Source organism: Mustelus asterias, chromosome 3, assembly GCF_964213995.1.
Source record: "Mustelus asterias chromosome 3, sMusAst1.hap1.1, whole genome shotgun sequence".
Lineage (NCBI taxonomy): Eukaryota > Metazoa > Chordata > Chondrichthyes > Carcharhiniformes > Triakidae > Mustelus > Mustelus asterias.
The window spans coordinates 79,404,628-79,418,079 of NC_135803.1; the positions used below are offsets into that span (position 1 = coordinate 79,404,628).

Sequence of the window (13,452 nt, forward strand, 5' to 3'; positions counted from 1 at the left end):
CAACCCATCCCTAACCCCAACAGCAACATATATACATACTTGGAGTACTGGCCAGACCCTGGCTCAGTACTATCTAGTGGGAACCAACGATGGTTCCAAGCAGGGATGTACTTCTGAGGCTTTATAAAGCACTGGTTAGGCCCCATTTGGAGTACTGTGAGCAATTTTGGGCCCCACACCTCAGGAAGGACATACTGGCACTGGAGCGGGTCCAGCGGAGATTCACACGGATGATCCCAGGAATGGTAGGCCTGACATACGATGAACGTCTGAGGATCGTGGGATTATATTCATTGGAGTTTAGGAGGTTGAGGGGAGATCTGATAGAAACTTACAAGATAATGAACGGCTTAGATAGGATGGACGTAGGGAAGTTGTTTCCATTAACAGGGGAGACTAGGACGCGGGGGCACAGCCTTAGAATAAAAGGGAGTCACTTTAGAACAGAGATGAGGAGAAATTTCTTCAGCCAGAGAGTGGTGGGTCTGTGGAATTCATTGCCACAGAGGGCTGTGGAGGCCGAGACGTTGAGCGTCTTCAAGACAGAAATTGATAAATTCTTGATTTCTCGAGGAATTAAGGGCTATGGGGAGAGAGCGGGTAAATGGAGTTGAAATCAACCATGATTGAATGGTGGAGTGGACTCGATGGGCCGAATGGCCTTACTTCCGCTCCTATGTCTTATGGTCTTATGGTTCACCACACCCATGCGCTTTAATCTTGCACAATAATCTCTTATACAGGACTTTGTCAAACGCTTTCTGAAAGTCCAAATATACCACATTGACTAGTTCCCCCTTGTCAACTCTACTAGTTAAATCTTCAAAGAATTCCAATAGATTTGTCAAGCATGATTTCCCCTTCATAAATCCATGCTGACTCTGTCTGATCCTGCCACTGCTTTCTAAATGCTCTGCTATGAAGTCCTTGATAATGGATTCGAGAATTTTCCCCACTACCAATGTTCGGCTTACTGGTCTATAATTCCCTATTTTCTCTCTCCCTCACTTTTTGAATATTGGAGTGACATTAGCGACCCTCCAATCTGTAGGGACTGTTCCAGAGACTGTAGAATCCTGGAAGATGACCACTAATGCATCCACTATTTCTAGAGCCACTTCCTTAAGTACTCTGGGATGTAGATTATCAGGCTCTGGGGATTTATCCACCTTCAATGCTATCGGGTTTCCCAGCATCATTTCTCTTCTAATATTGATCTCTCTCAGTTCTTCCCTCTCACTAAACCTTGAATTCTCCAACATTTCTGGCATCTGATTTGTGTCCTCTTTTGTGAAAACAGAACCCATGTATGTTAAAGTTAAAGTTTATTTATTAGTCACAGGTAAGGCTTACATTAACATTGCAATGAAGTTACTGTGAAATTTCTCTAGTCACCACACTCCGACGCCCGTTTGGGCCAATGCATCTAACCAGCACATCTTTCGGATGTGGGAGGAAACCAGAGCACCCAGAGGAAACCCACGCAGACGCGGGGAGAACGTGAAAACTCCACACAGACAGTGACCCAGCTGGGAATCAAACCCAGGTCTCTGGCGCTGTGAGGCAGCAGTGCTAACCACTGTGCCACCGTATTCAGTTGCTTGGCCGTTTCTTTGTCCCCTATTATACATTCCCCCGTTTCTGTCTGTAGGGCACCTACATTTGTTTTCACCAATCTCTTTCTCTTCACATATCTATAGAAACTCTTAGTGTCAGTCTTTATGTTCCCTGCAAGCTTTCATGGTGACTTTAATGTAAACTTTGGTACATTGCAGTTTACCTTTAAGAGGTGTGGTTGTGTTTCTAATGTACAGGAGTCTAAAGGATGTGACTTTTGTATGTTAACAGTCTGAAGGAGAGACCTGTACCGTGAAGAACTGTGGGCTTGCAGAACCATGCTTGAATAAAGGATCCATGTTGTGTTCCTGATCCAGTCTTGAGTGGTCAATGCCTCGTGGCTATCACAGAGGTTAAGAAACCACAAACTAGCAGAAGCTTGTGGCAATTTCAATAGGGATCTCCAGGCTTGCAAAGAGATCATTGGAAAAATGCAGTTGTAATTTCAATGGCCTCCTCTTGCTGAAAATGTGCCCTGAACAGCAGCTTTTAATCACCAGCACCATTTCCTGCCTCCGAAATCACAATAAGATACCTTGGCTGTACCCCTGTTCTCTGCACTGGCATCTGATCGACTATGTTATCACCAGACAGAGGGATAGACAGGATGTGTGTGTGTAATGAAAGCCAAGTGAGACGGTGACTGCCGGACTGACCATCGTTTTATCATTTCGGAGCTAAACATCAAGATCTTGGAGGTCCAAAAGTGTCTCATGATTCAAACAGACAGTCATGAAGGCATGTCTCTCAGAGAAACTGAAGAGTCTCCTCTGTACAGAAAATGGATACTCACTCAACCTTCAGGAATAGAGTGTACTCCACTTTTTAAATACCCTTGATCCTACCTCTCATAAGCATCTAGGTTGATTCAATGAAAACAGTGAGGTGATCCAGACACCATGGGAGGAGAAACTTTGTCTCTGCAAGGTTTATTTCAACGAGAGGTTATCATTATCCAAGCATGATGTTGAGGGAAACATCCGCAGGACTGTCCTGTGTATGTTCAGAGATACCTGATACTTGGCCAAATCGAGAAGCAGATGAACTTCAGTGGTATGCAGACCACAAAGACTGGTAGTGATTCTATGATGCTCTGAAATCTGTCTATGGGCCCCAGTCTTTGGTTCATCACAAATCCTCAATGCCAATGGTTTAAGGCTGCTCACACAAAAAACTCAAATTCTAGAAAGATGTGCAGAGTGGGCGGCACGGTAGCACAGTGGTTAGCACTGCTGCTTCACAGCTCCAGGGACCTGGGTTCAATTCCCGGCTTGGGTCACTGTCTGTGTGGAGTTTTGCACATTCTCCTTGTGTCTGCGTGGGTTTCCTCCAGGTGCTCCGGTTTCCTCCCACAGTCCAAAGATGTGTGGGTTAGGTTGATTGGCCATGCTAAAATTTCCCCTTAGTGTCCTGGGATGCATAGATTAGAGGGATTAGCGGGTAAAATATGTAGGGATATGGGAGTAGGGCCTGGGTGGGATTGTGGTCGGTGCAGACTCGATGGGCCGAATGGCCTCTTTCTGTACTGTAGGGTTTCTATAATTCTATGAGTACTTTAACCACATCCTCAACCAGCCTTTGTCCATCAATGGAGAAGCAACCAATAGGCTGCCGTAGGTTCCCATAAACTTTTCTTGATGACTGTCCGACACTGTTAGAAATGACAAAACCTATAAAAACTCCTGACTAGGGAAAGCTCCAAAAGTTGATGCTATCCAAGCTGAGTTCTACAAAGCTGGAAATCAGTGCTTGGTCGAGAAGCTCATTGACCTCTTTCAGTTTATGTGAGAGCAAGGAAGGATCCCACAAGAATACAAAACGGCTTCCATTGCCCACTTGCACATGTGGAAAGGAACTTGCTAATCTCGCAACAGTTATCGAGGAATTTAACTTCTCTTTGTGGCTTCACCAGAACCCCTTTGAGCTGCATAAATACTGGTGAAGATGTTGCATTGCTTCCAGAGAGTAAGCTTGGTTTCAGAAAAGATCGAGGAACCACTGGCATGGTGTTTGCAGTTAGACACATCACGTTTATTGAATTGACCAAGGCCTTCAACACAGTCAGCCATGAGGATCTTTGGAAAAAATGGAGAAATCCATTCATCACAATAGTTCATCAGTTCCATGACGGGATGCACCCGAATGTCTCGGACCGCATTGAGCCTTCAGAGTGTCCCAGTCACTAATGGAGTTAGACGTTAACACTCCGCGTTTTAGCGCCAACATATTTTAACATATTTTTCTCCGCCATGCTCTCTGATATTTTTCTTGATAGTAATGTAACAACTACAGCAAGCCCTTTGACAAGGTACTGCATGGTAGGTTGTTGCATAAAGTTAAATCTCACGGGATCCAGGGTGAGGTATCTAAATGGATACAAAATTGGCTTCTGGGGGTGGTTGTAGAGAGTTGTTTTTCAAACTAGAGGCCTGTGACCAGCGGTGTGCACAGTAAGAAGTTTAACAACACCAGGTTAAAGTCCAACAGGTTTATTTGGTAGCAAAAGCCACACAAGCTTTTGCTACCAAATAAACCTGTTGGACTTTAACCTGGTGTTGTTAAACTTCTTACTGTGTTTACCCCAGTCCAACGCCGGCATCTCCACATCATGACCAGCGGTGTGCCTCAGGGATCAGTGCTGGGCCCACTGTTATTTGTCATTTATATTAATGATTTGGATGAGAATATAGGGGGCATGGTTAGTAAGTTTTCAGATGACACCAAGATTGGTGACATGGTGGACAGTGAGGAAGATTATCTCCAATTGCAGTGGGATCTTGATCAATTGGGCCAGTGGGCTGACGAATGGCAGATGGAGTTTAATTTAGGCAAATGTGAGGTAGTGCATTTTGGTAGATTGAACCAGGGCAGGACTTACTCAGTTAATGGTAGGGCATTGGGGAGAGTTACAGAACAAAGAGATCAAGGGGTACATGTTCATAGCTCCTTGAAAGTGGAGTCACAGGTGGACAGAGTGGTGAAGAAGGCATTTGGCAAGCTTGGTTTCATCGGTCAGAACATTGAATACAGTAGTTGGGACATCTTGTTGAAGTTGTACAAGACATTGGTAAGGCCACACTTGGAATACTGTGTGCAATTCTGGTCACCCTATTATAGAAAGGATATTATTAAACTAGAAAGAGTGCAGAAAAGATTTACTAGGATGCTACTGGGACTGGATGGATTGAGTTATAAGGAGAGGCTGAATAGACTGGGACTTTTTTCTCTGGAGCGTAGGAGGCTGAGGGTGACCTTATAGAGGTCTATAAAATAATGAGGGGCATAGACAAGATAGATAGTCAATATCTTTTCCCAAAGGTAGGGGTGTCTAAAACTAGAGGGCATAGGTTTAAGGTGAGAGGGGAGAGATACAAAAGTGTCCAGAGGGGTAATTGTTTCACACAGAGGGTGGTGAGTGTCTGGAACAAGCTGCCAGAGGTAGTAGTAGAGGCGGGTACAATTTTATCTTTTAAAAAGCATTTAGATAGTTACATGGGTAGGATGGGTATAGAGGGATATGGGCCAAATGTGGGCAATTGGGATTAGCTTAGGGGTTTAAAAAAAAAATAAGGGCGGCATGGACAAGTTAGGCCAAAGGGCCTGTTTCCATGTTGTAAACCTCTATGACCTCTATGACTACAGCCTGAAGATGAACATGAAGAAAAGGAAAGTATTATACCAGCCTGCTCCAGGAAAGCCCCATCTTGAGCTCAAGATTTCAATGCAGGACCGGAACCTTTTAGCACTGGTAAGTTCACATATCTCAGCCATAAACTCTCTCAAGCTGTCTATATAAAGGATGAGGCAGCATTCTCAAACCAAGTGTTGTCTTCAGCAGAACTCTAACATCAGGCTGGCAATGAAGAGGAGTTAGCCTGCCTATAAAACTGAAAATCTATAGAGCAATAGTTCTATCCACTCTGCTCTACACATGTATGATGTACAAGGACTGTGTATGAATGTCAGGCCAAGAAGCTCAAGCACTTTCACTTGAACCTCCTGAAGATCAGTTTCAGGACAAAATGCCAGACACTGAGGTGCTCACCAACACTGGCATGCCAAGCATTCACACCATATTGAGACAGTCACAACAGAGTTGGGCTGGTCATGTAGACAGAATGCCTGACAGTCACTTAGCAAACCAAATCTTCTATGAAGTGCTTGAGTCTGGGTTACGCACTCACGGTAGAGGAAGGCTTCACTTAGGAGTTTTGATAACACCCCGAGTTCTGTTTAAGTTCTGTTCTCTTACTGTTACAAGTAGGCTTACATTAATACTGCAATGAAGTTACTGTGAAAATCCCCTAGTCGCCACACTCCAGCATCTGTTCGAGTTAACTGAGGATGAATTTAGCATGGCCAATGCACCGAACCAACACATCTTTTGGACTGTGAGAGGAAACTGAAGCACCCGGAGGAAACCCACAGAGGCATGGGGAGAATGTGCACACTCGGCACAGACAGTGACCCAAGCCGGAAATCGAACCTGGGTCCCTGGCGCTGTGAGGCAGCACTGCTAACCACTGTGCCACCGTGCCACCCCCAGAAGCTCGTACAGGATCACTGCAGGTGGCTCATTCAAATAAAAAAACAGTGTAGCTCCCTTCAAAAGCAAGCACACACCAGAAGCAGAGAGAAGACAGAGAAGATGATCCTGACCCTGTCTTATACAAAAACAAGATCAAAAATAGCTTCTTCCCTGTTTGGTTCTGTCTTCAATGTTTTCCTTAATTATTGTTGAAAAGAGACATGTTGCTGAATCTTTACATCTTTCACTCATCAGGACAAATGCAAGAATACCAAATTTCAAACAATCACAATTTATACTAACCGGCCTCTAATTGTGAGGGATCCAATTCTCCAGTCCTCATATTTAAGGTGGATTGAAAAATGAGTAAGAAGTTTAACAACACCAGGTTAAAGTCCAACAGGTTTATTTGGTAGCAAAAGCCACACAAGCTTTCGGAGCTCCAAGCCCCTTCTTCAGGTGAGTGTTTATGTGTCCACGGCATCTCCACATCTTGAAAAATGAGGCCAGAGCCTCTGCAATTTCTTCCCTTAGTAACCAGATTGTATCCTATCTGGACTGGCCAACTTTTTCATTTTGATCACACCAACAATTGAAGTACTTCTCTTTATTTATTTTTGCCCTATCTAATTTCCCCACTACCTCCTCCTTTATTACGAAATTGGCATCATCCTCTTTATCTCAAAATGGACAATACAGACTTGGTTTAACCATTACAATAGCATTCCCACATCAGATCTTAGTCTCATTTGCAATCCGCTGAACTCCAACCTTCTCATCCTTCAGCCATTTCATTCTCTTCTACCTCTCCTGTCTCCCTGTTGACATTTTCATGGTTTGATCTCTTCCCCAGTCACCATACTTCAGAGCTTGTGACTGGATGATCTTGTACGCACAACCCTGATTCATTCGACATGTGGTGAAATCGAAATGCCCCAGACAACTAACATGCATACCAGTATACATGTCAGTTGTCTGGGCCACGATGTGTTTGTTTTCCTTGATGCAGAGCTATTGAGTTCAAAGGTGGATATCCAGCAAGCGGTATCTTTAAGGACTGAATCAGATTGTTTTCTGTATATTTCAGGTCAATCCGTATTGGGAAAAGTATTGGATCCATGTGTTGTCTGATGCCTGTCGGATAGCACTGCTGTGGAAGTACGGAGGAATTTACCTGGACACCGATATCATATCGCTAAGGCCCTTGGAGTTCCGAAACTTCATCTGTGCTGAAGGATATGAGGTAGCTAACGGTGCAGCATTGGGATTTGAGAAGCAGCATCAGTTTATCTGGGACTGCATGGAAGACTACGTTAGCAATTACGATGGAGGCACTTGGGGTTCCCAAGGCCCGGCTTTGGTGAGCAGAGTTTTGAAACGGTGGTGCCAATCTAATGAACTGGGACAGTTTTTCAATTTGGAGTGTAAAGGCATTTCCTATCTGCCACCCAAATATTTCTATCCAATCTCATACACAAGATGGGAAACTTACTTCCAACGTTGGCAAGAATCCAATATTAAATCATTTTTTGCGGAGTCGAAAGGAGTACATGTCTGGAATTACAAAAACTTTGGGCAGCAAAAGCAAGTCACTGCAGGAAGTGGAACCCTAATGGAATATTTCTTCTCAAAGTATTGCCCCACGACCTACAAATCTCTGGTAAAAAATGCCAGTCAAGGATAAGACTTGCAAGAATTTCTTGAGGGTGGAGTATGAACCAAGCAATGGAGAAGGGGCCTGCACTGTGTGCTCCAACCCCTCATTGCACACCCCACCTTTTGCTGAGATTTTGAAGCCTGGCCTCCATTTTAATTTGGCAGGTGGGGAGACAAACGGGTAGCACGCCAGACTGAGGCCTTAGGTTCAGGCTGGGTCCGTAGGGCTGGAGGTACACAGATGGTGGGAATTCCCGGGGCATCAGTGGATCAGATCATTTTTGAGGTCACTCTGACTGCTTTTGGACCCATATTAGTAATTCAAAACCTTTTGCTGGGGCCTTATTCTTCCATCTACTGTGGAGCTGTTTGCAGTGAACACAATGCCAGTTCAGACTCATTCATACCTAAATTGACAATTGGGGTGCTATTTACCTCTTGGGGCCTTGATTTCCATATTAAATGAGGTGCATCACCTGAAACAGGCAGGTACTTTGGACACCTTGCCTGTAGGTTTCTTAGTAAAAAGTCTCACAACACCAGGTTAAAGTCCAACAGGTTTATTTGGAATCATGAGTTTTGGAGCACTGGTCTTTCATCAGGTGAGCCTGTTGGACTTTAACCTGGTGTTGTGAGGCTTCTTACTGTGCCCACCCCAGTCCAATGCCGGCATCTCCACATGTAGGTTTCTTGGCAGCAGCCGCATGACTGGTATCAATGGGATTGGAAGGTGACTGACCTCATTTTAAGACCACGAGCATCTCATTAGTACCAGACCAGGTCAATGAACTTTGCCCCTGCTGACTGTTACTGCAATGGCCTTAAATCGTAAAACCCCTTATTGAATATGTGGGCATTTTGATATAAGCCGCATTACAGACACAGTATCGGAGTGTCACAGCAGACAGTGACTGTACTATAGTACTTGACCATCTTCATTGTATTACTGATTCATAATCCAATGGTATCAATGTCTGTGCTCAGCTGAGGGTCTGTGCACAAGAATGTTGTCCTCTTTCCTCGACAGAAAGTTGGCATCCCTATTGAGATGGAATTCCAAGGGTTGTGGTGACCTACCTGCACTTCATTCAAATGGTGATCCTTCCCGTGTGGAGACAGGCTGTTCAGCTGTGAAATGCATCAACTCCTCGAATCTGATTCTCCGACACACGTGCGTCCCATTCTAAGTGTCTGTGAACAACACCCCAGTGCTGATTGGTTTTCCTCTTCCTTTAGTTCAGTAGCAGTGAAACTGGCTTTGACTTGAATCTGGGACCTGCCATTAATGTAGAACATGGTGCTCCTTTTAGCATTGCCTTCTCAAACTCAGACAATCGGTAGAATTCATGGGGACATTTTAGCTCTGGTTAAAATTTGATTTTAACTGAAGACGGGAATGGGTTAATGAATTCTAATACTCAAAGTGTCAAAGTGAATTCTGTGCTATTTCGAGATTGTGTGAGAAACACCGTAGAACTCATGTTTACGTGAGGGTGTTTTCATGCTCATGTATCCAAGAACAGATAAGGGTAGCAGCTGTGGTATACAAGAATATGTTGTGCTGGCTAATCTGTTCCGGAATGTGTCTAATCCTGCCATTTTGTATTCTTTAATATGTACCGCTGTGTAACAGTAGAAGCCTACATGTAGGCCTTCTGTGATTGTATAATGATACATTCATATGTATTCATCATAACCTGTACCGATATACATTATACAAGTACCTACGAACATATATAAATTGTTGTGTGCCAGTTAACTTGCCTGTACGAGACTGTAACCTTGTATGTTAGTAAGATACCCCACCTGTGTTCAGAGAACAACAGTCACGGCCTTGAGACAACCATGAAGAAACCGCCAAGGCAGCAAGGTTCACACGATGGAAGACAAGCCACAGCCTGGGAACCTGTGAGGCCTGGGAAACTGAACGTAACGGGGGGGGGGGGGGGGGTAAATATATGTTTTTAACCTGTATTTGCTGAGAAGTCTGAGGCCACGTTAGGGATCGGACGGTCTCCCACAATTGTACAAATAAACCACTATATTTTGACCGATGAATAGACTCAGAGGTATTTTTACCTACAACAAATGGTGCCGAAATCCGGGAAATCTGATTGCGGGTCCGGTCGAATGGCCATGACCGGGACACCGAACTAGATTACTGAACTTGATGAAGTGGGTCAAAATATAGTGGGTGATCATCTGTGATGAGAGAGTGTCTGAACTGATGAAAGACGTCTGAACTGAGCACATACGGACAAGGAGGCAATTGGCTCTGGCACCCTGCCTTAAACTGACTGTTAAGAGGTGAAATCTCCCATGCTTCAATGCGAGGAGCGTAATGGGTAAGACAGACGAACTTAGGGCCTTAATGCTTACGCGGAATTTGGATGTGGTTGCGGTGACGGAGACTTGGTTAAAAGAAAGACAGGACTGGCAGCTGAATATTCCGGGGAATAAGTGTTTTAGGCGAGACAGAGGAAGGGCTAAAAAAGGTGGGGGAGTAGCGATATTAGTTAGGGAGCATATTACCGTGGTGCAGAGGGTAGACAACTTAGAGGGGTCATGTACTGCGTCACTGTGGGTGGAACTCAGAAACAGGAAGGGTGCAGTCACTATGCTGGGGGTGTACTACAGACCACCCAACAGCCCACGGGAAGTGGAGGAAAGGATATGTCAGGAGATTCTGGATAGGTGCAGAAACAATAGGGTTGTTGTAGTGGGGGACTTTAATTTCCCTGGTATAGACTGGAAAGTGCTTAGAGCTGGGGTCCTGGACGGGGAGGAATTTGTAAAATGCATACTGGTAGGTTCTTTGGAACAGTATGTAGATAGCCCGACTAGAGAGGGGGCTATACTGGACCTAGTTCTGGGAAATGAGCCCGGTCAGGTCGTCAAAGGTTCGGAAGGGGAACATGTGGAAAATAGTGACCACAACTCTGTTAACTTTAGGATAGTAATGGACAAGGATGAGTGCTGTCCTACGGGCAGGGTGCTAAATTGGGGGAAGGCTAATTATAGCCGGATTAGGCAGGAATTGGTGGACGTTGATTGGGAGAGGATGTTCGAGGGTAAGTCCGTGTCTGGCATGTGGGAGTCTTTTAAGGAACAATTGATAAGGCTGCAGGATATGCATGTGCCTGTAAAAATGAAAGATAGGAAAGGTAGGATTCGAGAGCCGTGGATAACCAGTGAAATTGAGGATCTGATTAAAATGAAAAGGGAGGCGTACATTAAGTCCAGGCAACTGAAAACAGATGGAGCTCTGGAGGAATACAGAGAGAGTAGGAAAGAACTCAAACGGGGAGGTAGAAGGGCAAAAAGAGGTCATGAGATGTTCTTGGCAGGCAGGATTAAGGAGAATCCTAAGGCATTCTATTCATACGTTAGGAACAAAAGAGTTGTCAGGGAGAAAATTGGACCTCTCAGGGACAAAGGAGGGGAATTATGTTTAGAACCCAAGGGAATAGGGGAGATCCTAAATTAATACTTTGCATCGGGATTCACGAAGGAAAGGGACGTGTTAACCGGGAGTGTCTTGGAGGGAGGTATTGACCCGTTAGAGAAAATCTCCATTACAAGGGAGGAAGTGTTAGGTTTTTTAGGGAAGATTAAAACTGACAAAGCCCCAGGGCCTGATGGCATCTATCCTAGACTGCTCGGAGAGACGAGAGATGAAATTGCTGGGCCTCTGACGGAAATCTTTGTCGCTTCTTTGGACACAGGTGAGGTCCCTGAGGATTGGAGGATAGCGAATGTGGTCCCATTGTTTAAGAAAGCTAGCAGGGATAACCCGGGAAATTATAGGTTGGTGAGCTTGACGTCCATGGTAGGGAAGTTGTTGGAGAGGATTCTTAGAGACAGGATGTATGTGCATTTAGAACGGAATAATTTCATTAGTGACAGACAGCATGGTTTTGTAAGAGGGAGGTCGTGCCTTACAAATTTGGTGGAGTTTTTTGAGGAAGTGACAAAAACGGTTGATGAAGGAAGGGCCGTGGATGTCGTATATATGGATTTCAGTAAGGCATTTGACAAAGTCCCACATGGCAGGTTGGTTAAGAAGGTTAAGGCTCATGGGATACAAGGAGAAGTGGCTCGATGGGTGGAGAACTGGTTTGGCCATAGGAGACAGAGGGTAGCGGTCGAAGGGTCTTTTTCCAGCTAGAGGTCTGTGACCAGTGGTGTTCCACAGGGCTCTGTACTGGGACCTCTGCTATTTGTGATATATATAAATGATTTGGAAGAAGGTGTAACTGGTATTATCAGCAAGTTTGCGAATGACACGAAGATGGCTGGACTTGCGGATAGCGATGAGCATTGTCGGGCAATACAGCAGGATATAGATAGGCTGGAAAATTGGGCAGAGAGGTGGCAGATGGAACTTAATCCAGATAAATGCGAAGTGATGCATTTTGGAAGAAAATATGTAGGGAGGAGTTATACAATAAATGGCAGAGGCATCAAGAGTATAGAATCACAGAGGGACCTAGCCGTGCAAGTCCACAAATCCTTGAAGGTGGCAACACAGGTGGAGAAGGTAGTGAAGAAGGCACATGGTATGCTTGCCTTTATAGGACGGGGTATAGAGTATGAAAGCTGGAGTCTGATGATGCAGCTGTATAGAACGCTGGTTAGGCCACATTTGGAGTACTGCGTCCAGTTCTGGTCGCTGCACTACCAGAAGGACGTGGAGGCATTAGAGAGAGTGCAGAGAAGGTTTACCAGAATGTTGCCTGGTATGGAGGGTCTTAGGTATGAGGAGAGATTGGGTAAACTGGGGTTGTTCTCCCTGGAAAGATGGAGAATGAGGGGAGATCTAATAGAGGTGTACAAGATTATGAAGGGGATAGATAGGGTGAACGGTGGGAAGCTTTTTCCCAGATCAGAAGTGACGATCATGAGGGGTCACGGGCTCAAGGTGAGAGGGGCGAAGTATAACTCAGATATCAGAGGGATGTTTTTTACACAGAGGGTGGTGGGGGCCTGGAATGCGCTGCCAAGTAGGGTGGTGGAGGCAGGCACGCTGACATCGTTTAAGACTTACTTGGATAGTCACATGAGCAGCCTGGGAATGGAGGGGTACAAACGATTGGTCTAGTTGGACCAAGGAGCGGCACAGGCTTGGAGGGCCAAAGGCCTGTTTCCTGTGCTGTACTATTCTTTGTTCTTTGTTCTTTGATGTTAGGAACTTGAAATGGGTGTCAGGGTTGCCTGAGGTGTGATGTTCAGACGTGAGTGATAGATAGAAACTGTCTGAGTGATCGTCGGAGTTGAAGGAGAAGCCCTCATGTGAAAGCCGGCTTAATAAAAATACTGTGTAAGTGGTGGTACGGAGGGATCTGATCACCCCTGACAGGTATCACCGAACTCGGATAAGAGAAACCTAGGAGGGGGAGAGCGAGAAAGGAGATTAGAAGACTCCAAGGTGGTGAGTATAACCTTATCAATGATATGGCGGGACAAGGACAGTGGGGCTGGGACATGAATATATGGTTAAGAGGGACAAACTCATTAAACAGATGAACAAAGGGGGGTGGAATTTAGACCACCCACTAGACCAACAACGAAAGTGGTTGGAAAAAGAAAAGAAAGTCAGAACTAAGAAAACTGGAGTTCTCTTAGTTCACCAATTGGCCACTAAATCAAAA

At 45.0% G+C, this 13,452-nt stretch overlaps 1 protein-coding gene across 3 annotated transcripts in view; it reads left to right on the top strand.

Annotated features, from left to right (window-relative positions):
* The window catches only part of LOC144491447 (lactosylceramide 4-alpha-galactosyltransferase-like), a 51,907-nt gene extending 42,056 nt beyond the window's left edge, over positions 1–9,851 (top strand). For all 3 annotated transcript variants that reach the window (XM_078209271.1, XM_078209269.1, XM_078209270.1), the window contains one exon: positions 7,233–9,851. In XM_078209271.1, the coding sequence (XP_078065397.1) occupies positions 7,233–7,829 (597 nt within the window). In that variant the 3' untranslated portion in view covers positions 7,830–9,851. The remainder of the gene's footprint in view (positions 1–7,232) is intronic.
* Positions 9,852–13,452: the final 3,601 nt, after the last annotated feature.